This window comes from Cynocephalus volans, chromosome 2, assembly GCF_027409185.1.
Source record: "Cynocephalus volans isolate mCynVol1 chromosome 2, mCynVol1.pri, whole genome shotgun sequence".
Classification (NCBI taxonomy): domain Eukaryota; kingdom Metazoa; phylum Chordata; class Mammalia; order Dermoptera; family Cynocephalidae; genus Cynocephalus; species Cynocephalus volans.
Window position 1 is genome coordinate 117,327,812 of NC_084461.1, and position 12,873 is coordinate 117,340,684.

The 12,873-nt window shown below is 40.7% G+C and overlaps 1 protein-coding gene across 1 annotated transcript in view; it reads right to left on the reverse strand.

Annotated features, from left to right (window-relative positions):
- The window catches only part of FSTL4 (follistatin like 4), a 390,948-nt gene that overhangs the window by 11,243 nt on the left and 366,832 nt on the right, over nucleotides 1-12,873 (reverse strand). Inside the window, exons 11-12 of the mRNA XM_063087969.1 lie at nucleotides 12,743-12,861; nucleotides 8,886-9,035 (exon numbers count right to left, since the gene is read on the reverse strand). Of these exons, the coding sequence (XP_062944039.1) occupies nucleotides 8,886-9,035; nucleotides 12,743-12,861 (269 nt within the window). The remainder of the gene's footprint in view (nucleotides 1-8,885; nucleotides 9,036-12,742; nucleotides 12,862-12,873) is intronic.

The following is a 12,873-nucleotide window of genomic DNA, read 5'->3' on the forward strand; positions in this document are numbered from 1 at the left end:
ACTCCTGCTCTCTGCTGAAGTAGATTTCTTCTCTAGTCATCACCATCTTTGACATCTCCCTTTACTTTCTTGCTCTAATTAAAAACTCTTGTCCTCTGGGCTGACCCTGTGGCTCACTTGGGAGAGTGCGGCACTGGGAGCGCAGTGGCACTCCTGCCGCGGGTTCGGATCCTATATAGGGATGGCCAGTGTGCTCACTGGCTGAGCGCGGTGTGGGCGACACCAAGCCAAGGGTTATGATCCCCTTACTGGTCACAAAAAGAAAAAAAAAAAGAAGACTCTTGTCCTCTGAGGCCTCATGTAGAGGCTGTTTCTATTTTCCTAGACGTCACATACCCCAGGTTCTGTCTAGCTGCCAGCTGCCCCTCCTTGTTCCTGTCACCTGCTGGCTTCTTGGCCACTTCCGTTCATTTATTTACCAAAGGCTTTAGCACCTGACACTATTTTTCTCTACCCCAAACTTCCTAACATATCAGTAATGATACCATCCTGACAAGTTTCTGGCTCTCTCTCTCAACCCCCCCTACTGACTACACATTCTCCTCCAACTACCTCATTTGTCTGCCCTCTTCATAGCCAAGCTTCCCTGAAGTTCAGAGTGGAGCAATCTCTTTCTTTTCTGCTTAACCTCCTCCTATTGGATTTCATGTTCTCATTCTGAGATGGTATGGAGCAGGAAGCCGAAGAGCTAAACCAAAAACCTCCTAAATTCAAAACAGAATTTCCATAGTTTCAACATGTGGAGGAGCAAAGGGTATGGCAGAAAAGAGATCCCAGTGAATAGGCCCTAAGATTAGAGGTGAATCAGGGGCAGAGTGAGCCTTACAGAAGCTTCAAGTCAGCTTTGATTCAACTTAGTTCCTGATTAGACTAAAGTGATTAGTTCTCTACTCTCTCTGCCTAGCAGAGGAGAGGGTAAACCCTCTCTGGTGGATGATAGCCATCTAAAGTCTCTAATTTTTTATATAAAATGTTTTACATTAAAAAGTTACTAGGCAATCAAAGAGAAAGATGATATGACTGAAAACAACATGAAATAGACCATATAGTGAGCCATAAAAAAATAATTAGGAATTTAATTATTAAGAATTTATATATAAAAAGGGGAATTGAGTAGAATTTTTTTTTTTGTGGCTGGATGGTACAGTGATCCAAACCTTTGACTCTGGTGTTATCAGCACCACACTCTACTGAGTGAGTTAACTGGCTAGACCCCCCAATTAAGTAGAAATTTTAAAAGTGAAAATGCAATACCTGAAATAAGAACTAAATTAGTAGGTTTTGTTAAGCCTGTATTTGACATAGCAGAAGACAGGGTTAGCAAACTGAAAAACAGGTTGATAGAACATATCCAAACTGAAGCAGAAATAGATATGTGGGACACAATGGAAGTTCTAACTTTTAAAAAAAGAGTTCCTGAAGAAGAGGTAAGAGAGAGAGAGAGAATGAGGCAGCAGAATATTTGAAGAAATAATGGCTGAGGATTTTCCAATCTGATGAAAGATAATATACATATTCAATAATTTCTGCAAACCCCAAATCAGAATAAATACAAAGAACACCATACCCAGGCATGTCATACTTAAACTGCTAAAGACCAAAGAGAAGAGAGAAAAAAAGATACATTACCTTCAAAACAGCAACAATAATACTAATAGCCCATCCATAAAAATGACAGAAGATAATAGAATGACATCTTAAGATGTTGAAAGAAAATAATTGCCAATCTAGAGTTCTATACCCAGTGAAAATATCCTTTAAAAATAAGAAAAAAAAATGTTTTCAAGCAAACAAAAACTGTGATAAGCAGATCTACACTAAAAAAACTATTAAAATATGATCTCAGATAGAATTATGAACTTAAGGAATAAAGAGCAATGAAAAGGGTAAATATGTGGGTGAATATAAATTCCTATTGACTATACAAAATAATAATAATCATGTCCTGTGGGGTTAAATTACATCTAGAGTTAAATTCATTGCCACAATAATGTAAAAGGCAGGAGGAGGTTAAAGGAGTTAAAGTGTTCTAGGTTTCTAGCATTTTTAGGGAAGTGAAGTAACAATTTGTATTATAGTATATTGATGCAAGGATGCATGTTGTAATCTCTACAGTGTTAATAACAACAACAACAATATAAAAGAGTGCATCTTCAGCAAGCTAATAGAAGGAAAAATAGAACAAAAATGTTTCATAAATTCAGAAGAAAGAAAAAAGGAGGAAAAAAACCCAACATAAAAAGATAGGTCAAATAAAAAAACAGTAAGACAACAGATGTAACTCAACTCTATAATTAATTACATTAAATATAAATGGATCAAATACTCTGAGTAAAAGACTATGATTATTAAATTAGATAAAACCCCAACTCCAACTACATGTGCCTTTATAAAAGAGCACTTTAAATATAATGACATAGGCCCAGAAGCAGGCAAGAGAGCACACTTCTGTGCAGGTGGCCTACTACAGCCACTAATACAGCCACAGCTGCTGCAAAAGCAGCTTGAGGACACAGCAGTAGTCACAGCCACTGTGCAGATGGCCTGCCAGACACTTGACTACATTGACATAAGGAGAGTTATAAGTGGAGATTGGAAAAAGAAGAGGACATCTCTCTCCTCAAAGCCCACTCCAGAGTAATAGAAGAAGCAGTTTTTCTCCTAGCTGAGCAGACACCGATGTAGAGATACTAGAAATACAAAAACCTAAGAAAATATGACATCACCAAAAGAATACAGTAATTCTCAAATACCAGACCCCATAGAGCAGGAAACCCTTGAAATGACTGAAAAGGAATTCTGAGCAGCAATCTTAAGGAAACTCTATGAGATATGAGAAGACTCACTTAGACAACATAATGAAATGAGAAAAAAAATCCAGGATACAAAGGGGGAAATTTACAAAGAGTTTAATACCTTAAAAAAGAATGTAGCAGAATTCATGGAACTGAAAGATTCACTCAATAAAATAAAAAATAGAACTGATAGCTTAAGCAGCAGGCTAGAACAAGCAGAAAAAAGAATTTCTGATCTTGAAGATAGTCTTTTTGAAATAATCCAGGCAGACCAAAAAAAAAAAAAAAAAAAAAAGGAAAAAAAGAATTTAAAAAAATGAAGAAAATCTAAGAGAGCTAGAAGACAACCTTAAGCACACAAACCTTCAGATCATGGGTGTTCCAGAAGGAGAAGAAAAAGGAAAAGGCATGGAAAAACCTATTCAATGAAATAATAACAGAAAACTTCCCAGGTATAGAGAGAGACACGGACCTTTAGATCCAGGAGGCTCAAAGATCCTCAAACAGATTCAACCCAAAAAGATCCTCTCTAAGACATACTTTAGTCAAACTGGCAAAGCTCAAAGACAAAGAGAGAATCTTAAAAGAAGCAAGAGAAAAGCATAAAGTCACCCATTAGGGAGCCCCTATCAGACTAACAGCAGACTTCTCAACAGAAACACTACAGATCAGAAGAAAATGGGATGATATATTCAAAATACTAAAAGCCAGCCAACTATACTATAGCCAACCAGGCTATCTTTCAGAAATGAGGGAAAAATAGTGTATTTTCCAGACAAACAAAAACTGTAGGAGTTCAACACCACCTGCCTATAAGACCAGCCCTATAAGAAATCCTCAAGGAAATCCTGCATCTGGAATCTGAAAAACAATAATCACTACCATTAATACATAAGAAAGAACAAAACCCACTGGTAGAACAAAAACGTAAACAAGAAAGAGAAAGAAACTAAATCACAAAAAACAATAATGATAATGAAACAATGCCTCTGCTTTATTTCTGATTTTAGTAGTTTTGTTCTTCTTTTTCTCCTGGTCAGTCTAGATAAAAGTTTGCAAATTTTGTTGATCTTTTTAAGAATCAAGTTTTGGTTTTGTTGGTTTTCTCCATTGTTTTTTAATTCCCTATTTCATCTATTTCTGTTGTAAAGTAATCTTTGTTATTTCCTATTTATATTTGCTTTTGGTTTAGTGTGCTCTTCTTTTTCTATTTTCTTAAGGTAGAAGTTTACATAACTGATTTGAGATTTTTCTTATTTTTAATATAGGTGTTTGCAAGTATAAATCTTCCTCTAAGCAAAAAAAAAAAAAAAAAAAAAAAGTATATTGACAGCACTAGGTTATAGGAACATTTTCAAACAATTTGTGGTATTTTCTATTATGATTATGCAAGTTAACTCTTTATGGATTATTTTAAAAATTATTATTTAAAACCTCTTGCCTTATGTAATAGAATACATAGAAACTTACATAAAACACTTGCACAGAGTAACGAATCACCATAAATGCAAAAACCCCAGTGACCAGTGACTGCCAGCTGAGAAATAGAACATTGCCAGCATCCCAGAACTCTCCTACCAACTCCTGTTTATTTTGCTAATCATACCCCTTTTTCTTAATTTTAGGATAAACTATTAGTTTGACTTTTTGGAAGCCACTTCTTTTTCTTTATACTTTTATCACCTGAGGGTCTATCCCTAAACAATATATGTTAGTTTAAACATGTCTGTTTTTGAACTTTACATAAATGAAATCCTACTCTCTGTATTTTGGAGTCCTGCTTCTATCAGAATTATATTTTTAAGAAAAAAAATTTACAATGCTCTTTATTGTAATTTCCATATAGCAGATTGATTCTTTCAGATTGTGCTCATTGATTTTTACCACCTACATCATAGCCAACCTATGGCTGCAATTGATGAATGAGTGTAGTTCCAACATGAATATTGGTTAATATTTTCTTTTACATTAATAAGTAAGCAAAACAATGAAGACATGTCAGAATTTACTTGTTCATCAGTAATGTGGGCAACTTCTTTGCTGACTCAGTTAACAGTTTTTAAATGCTGGAAGAATATTTTCTCAATATTTTGTGCTGTTCACAATGTAATGGCTATAGCTATATCTTGATTTTGATTAATCTGGATTATTAATACTTTATAATCTTTAAAATTTTCTAGAAAACCAGCAAAACAATAAATCAAGCCCTAATTTGTAATGTTTGTCAATTTCCATGGTGTAAATACCTCCACTATGGTTCATTTCCATGTACCGACATGATGCCACCAAACATGGGGTCAGGAAGAGATGCACCATAGCCACCATATATAGTACTTCCCACTTATGGATACAAGAGACAAATAATCTCAAGCATAGATAATAGTAAAATGCAGTAAAATAGGAAGTAATGATGCTTGAATAATTATTACCTTCATTTTTCATTTTATTTTCTTTCATTTCATTGTATATTTATATAATTTAATTTTTAAGAATGTCTGTGTTTAACAATAAGCTTGAAAAATGCCTGAAAATTTAACAAGCAGCTCTTGCAAGCATAGTGTTAGCTCCAGCTAGGATGAAGTATGCCACTTCCACACCTGGCCTCGAAGATCTGCAGCATAACCCTTCACAGACTCTCTCTTCACTGATTGGCCAGCCCGATGCAGAGGATCTGGTGGACACCAAGAATGCCCTAGGGCACAACAGAGCCTGGATCCCTGAGTCACCAGGGAGATGCCCTGAAGTGCCATCCTACTAAAAATATCTACCTTAAACTTTACGTGGGCAAGAAATAAACTTTTGTTGTGTCCAAAAAAAAAAAAAAAAAAATCAAATATAATGACATAGAAAGGTTGAAAGTAAAAGGATGGCAAAAAATTATACCATGAGAACACTAATCAAAATAAATCTGATTTATCTATACTAGTATTAGATAAAAATAGACTTTCAGGCAAGCAGCATTACCAGAGATAAAGAAGGATATTTTGTATGAATAAAGGAGTCTTTCTCCCAGGAAGATATTACAATTTCAAAGCAAAAGTAGATGGAACTTTGAGAAATAAATAAATCTGCAGTCATAGTGGAAGACTTTAACACACCTCTCAGCAGCTGATAGACTACGCAGACGAAAAATCACTAAGGATGGATATGAATACAATAAACCAACTAGACATAACTGACATATATACAGAATACTGTATCTAACAATATCAGAATACACATTCTTTTAAGTGCACATGGAACATTTACCAAACTTGATAATAAGCTCAATCTTAAAACAAGCTTCAGTAAATTTTGAAGGATTGAAATTATTTAGAGTTTGCTCTTCCATCAGGGGAATCAATAAAAAAAAGATAGTTAGACAATCTCCTGTCATATTTGCCAGGAGAAACCACAAGCCTGGTTATATCCAACCTCCTTCATTCAGTGAGCCTGCACTGGGGCAGCCGAGTATTGCTGGAAAAAGAGACACACTCTGCTTACTGGCCTCACTTTAAATTTACATCCACAGTCCTGAAGTGGGTCCTCACTATTGCTTAGCAACCCTGTCACATTTGCCTGGTCAATTCAATCTCTGGTTCAACTTTCACCTCTCTCCTCAAACCTCCAGCATTTGCAATAGCCTTCCTTCTTATTTTACTGAGAAAATAAAAGCAACCAGAAGAGAAGTTCATCTAACCATTTATTGTATCACCTATTCGCACCTGTGCCTGAATACTTTCCATTTTCTCCTGTTATAATGAAAAAGAAAAGTACTTTTATGTAAGGCTAGTGTCCCCTTGGATTCCAGCCACGGACTCTCGCGTACTTTGGTGATGCAGAAGAGAAAGAGAAGAGTTGTGGGAGCAGTAATTCCTATCAGCGTACAAATGCTGTAATGTCACCTGCTCTAAAAAGTTCTTTTGGCATTCCCTTCCAGATATCTATTTATTTGTCTACTTTTACTCACCTTTACAGCAACATCCTTCTCTATGGTTGTTTATATTCACCATCTCCACTTCTTCACCTACAGTCTAACTTGAATCCACACCAGCAGGCTTGTGTCCCACCATTATCATCTCCCTGTTCCTGCCCAGGTGATCCAGAACTCTGTGGTACCATATCCAGCGGTCAGTTCTCAGTCTTTGTAAAGTACAGATGCTCTCAGCAGCATGTGACACCACTGACCACTAACTCTCTCTCAAAACACTCTCTTCTCTTGGCTTCTAGAATACCAGCTGCTTTTGATTTTCTTCTTGTCTTCTAGGACATTCCTTGGTCCCCTTTGCTGGCTTCTGTCCTTGCTGATCTATAAATGTTGGAGTGTTTTAGGCCTCCAACTTTGACCTCTTCTCCATTTATACTAACCTTGGTGGTTTCATTCAGTTCTCTGGATTTAATATAGTTTGCATGGTGATGATACCCAAATTAATATCTCTTGCTTAGGACTCTAAACCTGTTTATCAAACTGCTTACTTAACATCTCTACTTACACATCTAATAGCATTTCAAACTTAATTGCTGCCTCCTCTATCTGCTCTATGACTTGCCCAAAGTCTCTTCTAGCATAGTGTATTAGTTTCATGTTGCTGCAATAACAAATTAGCATGGATTTGGTGGCTTAAAACAACACAAATATATTCTCTTACAGTTCTAAGGATAAGAAAGCCAAAATCAATTTCACTGGGCTGAAACCAATTATATTGGCAGGGCTATGCTCCTTCTAGAGGTTCTAGGAGAGAATGTTTCCTTGCTTTCCCAGCCGCCAGAGCTGCATTCATTGCATGCCTTGGCTCCTGGCCCCTCCCTCCAGTCTTCAAAGCCAGCAGCATAGCATCCTGCTTCAGTCCTCACATTGCCTCCTTCATCTATGTAGTCAAATTTCTCATTGTATCCCACTTATAAGGATACCCGTGATTGTATTTAGGGCCCACCCAGATAATCCAGGATCATTTCCCCATTTAAAAATCCTGAATTTAAGGGCCAGCCCATGGCTCACGTGGGAGAGTGTGGTGTGGATAACACCAAGGCCATGGGTTCGGATCCCCATATAGGGATGGCCGGTTAGCTCACTTGGGAGAGTGTGGTGCTGACAACACCAAGTCAAGGATTAAGATCCTCTTACCGATCATCTTTAAAAAAAAAAAAAAAAATCCTGAATTTAATCATGGCTGCAAAGTCTCTTTTGCCATATGAGGTGACATTCACAGGTTCCCTTTTGCCATATGAGGTGACATTCCAGGGATTAGGATATGAATATTTTGGGAGCTATTACTCAGCCTATTACACATCGTATATAACATCACCATTCTACAGTTGCTTAAGTTAAAAAACAAACAACTTGATTCCTTTTTCTCTCAAACCTCACATTCAATCTGTCAATCTCTGAGGCTCCACGTTTAACATATATCAACACTGATGATTTCTTACCACCTCCATTGCCATCGTCAACTCTCGCCTGCATGACGTCACACCACATCTCTGCTCTACCTTCCTGTCTGTTCTTAACACAGTAGCCAGGGTGACTCTTTAAAAATGTCAATCAGATTGTGTCACTCCCTTGATCAAAACCCTTCAGTGGCTTTCCCACTGAAGTTTCCTTACTTTGAATTTTATTCTAGGTCCCCACTGGCCACCGAGGCCCTGCATGAGCTAGGCTTTGTTTACCCCTGACTTCATTCCATCCCACTCTTCCCCTGCTCCAGAGTCTGGGTCTCGCTTGGCTTTTAGATCTCAGATTCTCTTCATCTCCAGGGAGAGGTCCCATTTAAAATAGTCTTACAGTTCTTCTGTCACATGTAACCTGATTTTTCACAGCCTTTACTAATTACAGCTCCCTAAAATTCTGATTTATGTATGGTCTGTCTGCTCAACTAGAACATAAGTTCTAGGGACTTCAGTGTCTATTCATGGCTGTTCCCACACACCTAGAACAGTGCTTGGCACATAGGAGACCATAAATATGCAATGAGTAACTGCACATGAACCTTTTCTTTTCCCTCCAGTCTGACCACCTCTCACAGGAGCTGGGGAGTGTGCAGAAAGCAACAGAGAATCTGCAGGCCGCACCCCAGAATGTGAAATCTTCCTCACTCCTTTAAAGAAGTGTACCTGTAGGACTTTCTGGGCTTGAACGTCGACCACAAGGACTCTGCTCAGTGCTGGCTGGGCCACGTAGATGTACCGGTTCCTGACGTTGACTGCGGATGCCCACTGGCATGGCTGAGTGGCATCTCCTCCCCCTTGAGGACAGATTTCTTCCTATAAAAGAGACAGGCTGCCATATATCTCCTTAATCCCGTTTCCTCCCAACATCTCTGGATTCCCTCTCCCAGACCCTCCTGTGTCCCTTTCCTCCCTCTCTCAGAATTCTTGGGATCCACAGAACGTGGCACACAAACCCTCCCACATCACCAACTGCCCCCTGAGGATATAACACCCTTTGCGTCCTCTTGGTCAGCAGCTTCCAGGTCCAGTCTTCCACTCTCTGTGCGACCTCCTCCTCTCCTCGTCCCTGCCATTTGACCAGCTTCTGAGAGAGCTGCCTGCACTGCTCCTCCATTTCCTCACGTCTTGCACACTCCTTAACCCTCTGGCCTTAGTCCTCACCACACAGCTGACACGGTTCCCTCCAAAGTTCATATGAAATTAAACCTCCGTCATCATTTTATTTGAACCCGGGCCATCATCTGATGGTGTTGACTATTTCTTGGTTCCCCTCCCTCCATCCTGCCTCAGTGGCTGATGCCTCTTTGTTGGTGGATTCTGCTCAGTTTGCTGATCTCTATATGTTGGGGAGCCCAGGGTTCACTCCTCGATTTCTTTCCTTCTCTAAAATCCACTCTCTTGTTAATCTCATTGAAACCTGTGGTTTTATAAACAGTCCATATGCTTGCAACTCACAAGTTTATATCTTTAGCTCGGGACTCTTCCCCCAATCCCAGACTTAAACAGCCAACTGCCTAGCCCTACCTGGCTGTTTAATGTGCATGTCAAACTTACATCTCCAAAACCAGCTCTTAATTTTACCTCCCAATCCTGCTCATTCCACTTGAAAACTGGCAGCTCCGTTTTACTCCTTTAGACCATAAATGTAGAAGTCATGCTTGACTCCTCTGTTTCTCCCCCTACCCTCAGTCCCCATCCAATGCATCACAAATCATTTCCGTTTTACTTCCAAAATATATCCAGAATTAGATTCTTTCTTACTGCTTCTGCACTTTCACCCTGGCTCAAGCCACGTTACCCGTCACACATGCAGCTGCCATAGCATCCAGATTGTGCTCTTCGATTCCACCCCAGCCTTCCCCAACCCATTCTTGACACGGCAATCGCAGGGATCATTGTAAAGTGGAAGTCAGATCATGTGATTCTTTTCTTGCCCCTCCCTATTGAGAACATTCTTTCCTGCTCAGAATAAAACCAGAGTCTTTCCCGAAGCCCACAGGCCCTCCACCTTCTGGCCCCTGCTTTTCTCTTACACACCCCACACCATGCACAAGGCTAGCTGTTCTTCAGTCACGCCGCCTGCACCAGGGCCTTCGCATTGGCTGTTCCTGTTGCCGGAATGCTCTTCCCCAAATATTTATATGGTTTATTCCCTTGTTTTCTTCAGGTCTCTGCTTAGGTGTCATCCTACTGAGAGGCCTTCTCAGACCGCATCTAGGTTAGCACCCTAGCACTCCTTCCTCTTTCACCTCACTCCATCTCTCATTTACCACCTTGCACGTTTGTTTGCCTACCTATGCATGGTCTTTCTTCCTTTCCTATGTTGTAAGTTCCCTGAGAGCAGGCTCTTTTGCTCACTGCTATATTCTTAGCACCTAGTACAGTGCCTGGCACAGAGCTGGTGCTTAAAATATGTTTGTTGAATGAGTAAATGAGTGAAAAGGGGGACCTCCATTTCCCTGTCTTCCATAATGCATATTATCATGGTTTTTTCCTCATGACTGAACAACTCTGTTTCAATCTTCTTTGTGGTTCCTCTTAGTCTGCCTGTCCCTGAACTGTTGATGACCTAGGGCTCTGTTCTAGATGCCCATCTAAAATCACTTGCACACACCCTGTCTCTCCCCTTGGCTTTAGCCAACACTCATATGCTGATGGCGCCCAGATCTATGTCTTTAGGTCAGAACCTTTTCCAGCTCCTCCTTGGTTCTCTCACGGCTGCATCGTGCTCAGCCATCCACACCTGAACCGCTCTTCTCCTCCACACCTGCTCCTCCTTCTAAGTCCCCATCACCATCCAGTCAGCTAGGTCCAGAGCATGAACACCACCTTTGATTCTTCCTTCTCCCATCCAGCTCACCACTAATAAGTCACCAAGGATTCCCGAACCTACTTAAATCTCTGAGTTTATCTACTTTCCATCTCTACCCCTGTTGCTCTCCCGGATGACTACAATAGCTCTGAAACTTGTCTCTCTCCTTCTACCCTTGCCCCTCTCCATTATCATATTTAATCCTCACAATACCCCCCCCCATTTTCATATGAGAAAACTGAGGCTTAGAGGGGTCAAGTAACTTTTCTAAAGCCACTTAGCCTACTGAGTGACAGAGGTGGGAGTTGAACCCAGGTCTGCGGACACCGAAGCCTGTGCCCTGATCTACTGCATCGCACTGCTTCCTGCTGGACCCTGGGGACGTCCAGTCCAGCACAGAGGCCTGAGAGAAGACACACTGACCTCCTACCCATTGTAACTTCCTGTGAGGTGTCTGGGCATTTTCTAGATGCAAAAACTTATGTGGGGTTGTTCCACAGCTCACCCTGGTCTTGTGTTGCCTGACACACTTTCAGGACTCTCTCACTGTGTCTTGTTCTAGCTTCTTATCCAGGAAAATTGAGTCCTGGTTAGGATTTGAGAGATTTCCTCCAAGCTACAGGTTAGGTTATTGTAAATATATGAGAAATTAGTGCTAATATGATGGAGTGCAATTATTTAAACCCAATTGCTAGAAATTAACTAGGACCACTTTTTCTAATTGGTTTCATGGTTGTTACACGGAAGGAAAATTCATTGGAGGTAACACTTCTAAAAAATAATTAATTCAAATGAAATATCCTGGAAAACAGCTGTTCCCAAGTGACAAATGTGAGAAATGCAACAGCCTGAGATACACCAAAAGCCAGAACAGCAATGCAGCAAACTTGTTTGAGGGACTTGCTTGGCCAAGCCCACTTCCTCCATGGCTCCAAGCCCATCACTACTCACCAGTTCATTTATTGCACACGATTGAGGACACACTATGCGTATCTTCAAGGGAGGCCATCTGGGGATTTTAGATGACCCTTTTGGATTCAATGCCATTGTCCTATCCTCAAGAAGCTTAGGGTATCCCACAAGGCCTCGTGGGAAATACACCAGAGGGACAGAGGCCTACTGTGGGAGGCACAGCCCTGAGGGAGGCCTCATGACAGCTGGGTCTTGAGGGGCTCTCCTGGGTCTGCCGCCTCAGCATGTTACAATGTCACTGTCTACCTGGCCTCATACTTTGTTCACAGCTCCTCTGACACTCTGGGTGGGCACTTACATGTTTTCATGCTGTCTCCCCTGGTTCCCTCAGCATTCAGCCCCCAGGCAGGGTCACATGCAATACTGAGCACACAACAGCCAGCAGTTTTGAACCCCTGTTTGGAACCCCTGTTGAGGGGTTCCCTCAACAGCCACTGAGGGAACCCCTGTTTGGCAGGTATCTGTTCACATTGCTGTCTCCATCATTCGATTGTGAACTTCTGGAGGCCAGGACCATCTGTAGCCCCTGGCTTCACCTAGGGCTCAGTGTATAGAAGTGGCTGCTGGATGGAGGAATGAGAGTTTAAACTCTCAGCCTCTGTTCCTCCCTTACCCTTGGAACCACAGCTCATTTAGCAAATGGAATTTAAGAAATCAAAGGGCACACCAGGTTGAAGACTGACTTTTAGGATTTTGTCTCTGTGATGTAGAAGCTGCCCCAGGCACAGAAACTTACATAGCTCATGAAAATCTTCTCAGTGGGTTTGAGGTGCCGCTGGATCTCACAGTCCACGGGGTGAATGACAATGATGCCATTGTCGGAGAAGACGTAGAACATGTTTCCCACACTGAGGCCTGAGAGGAGCA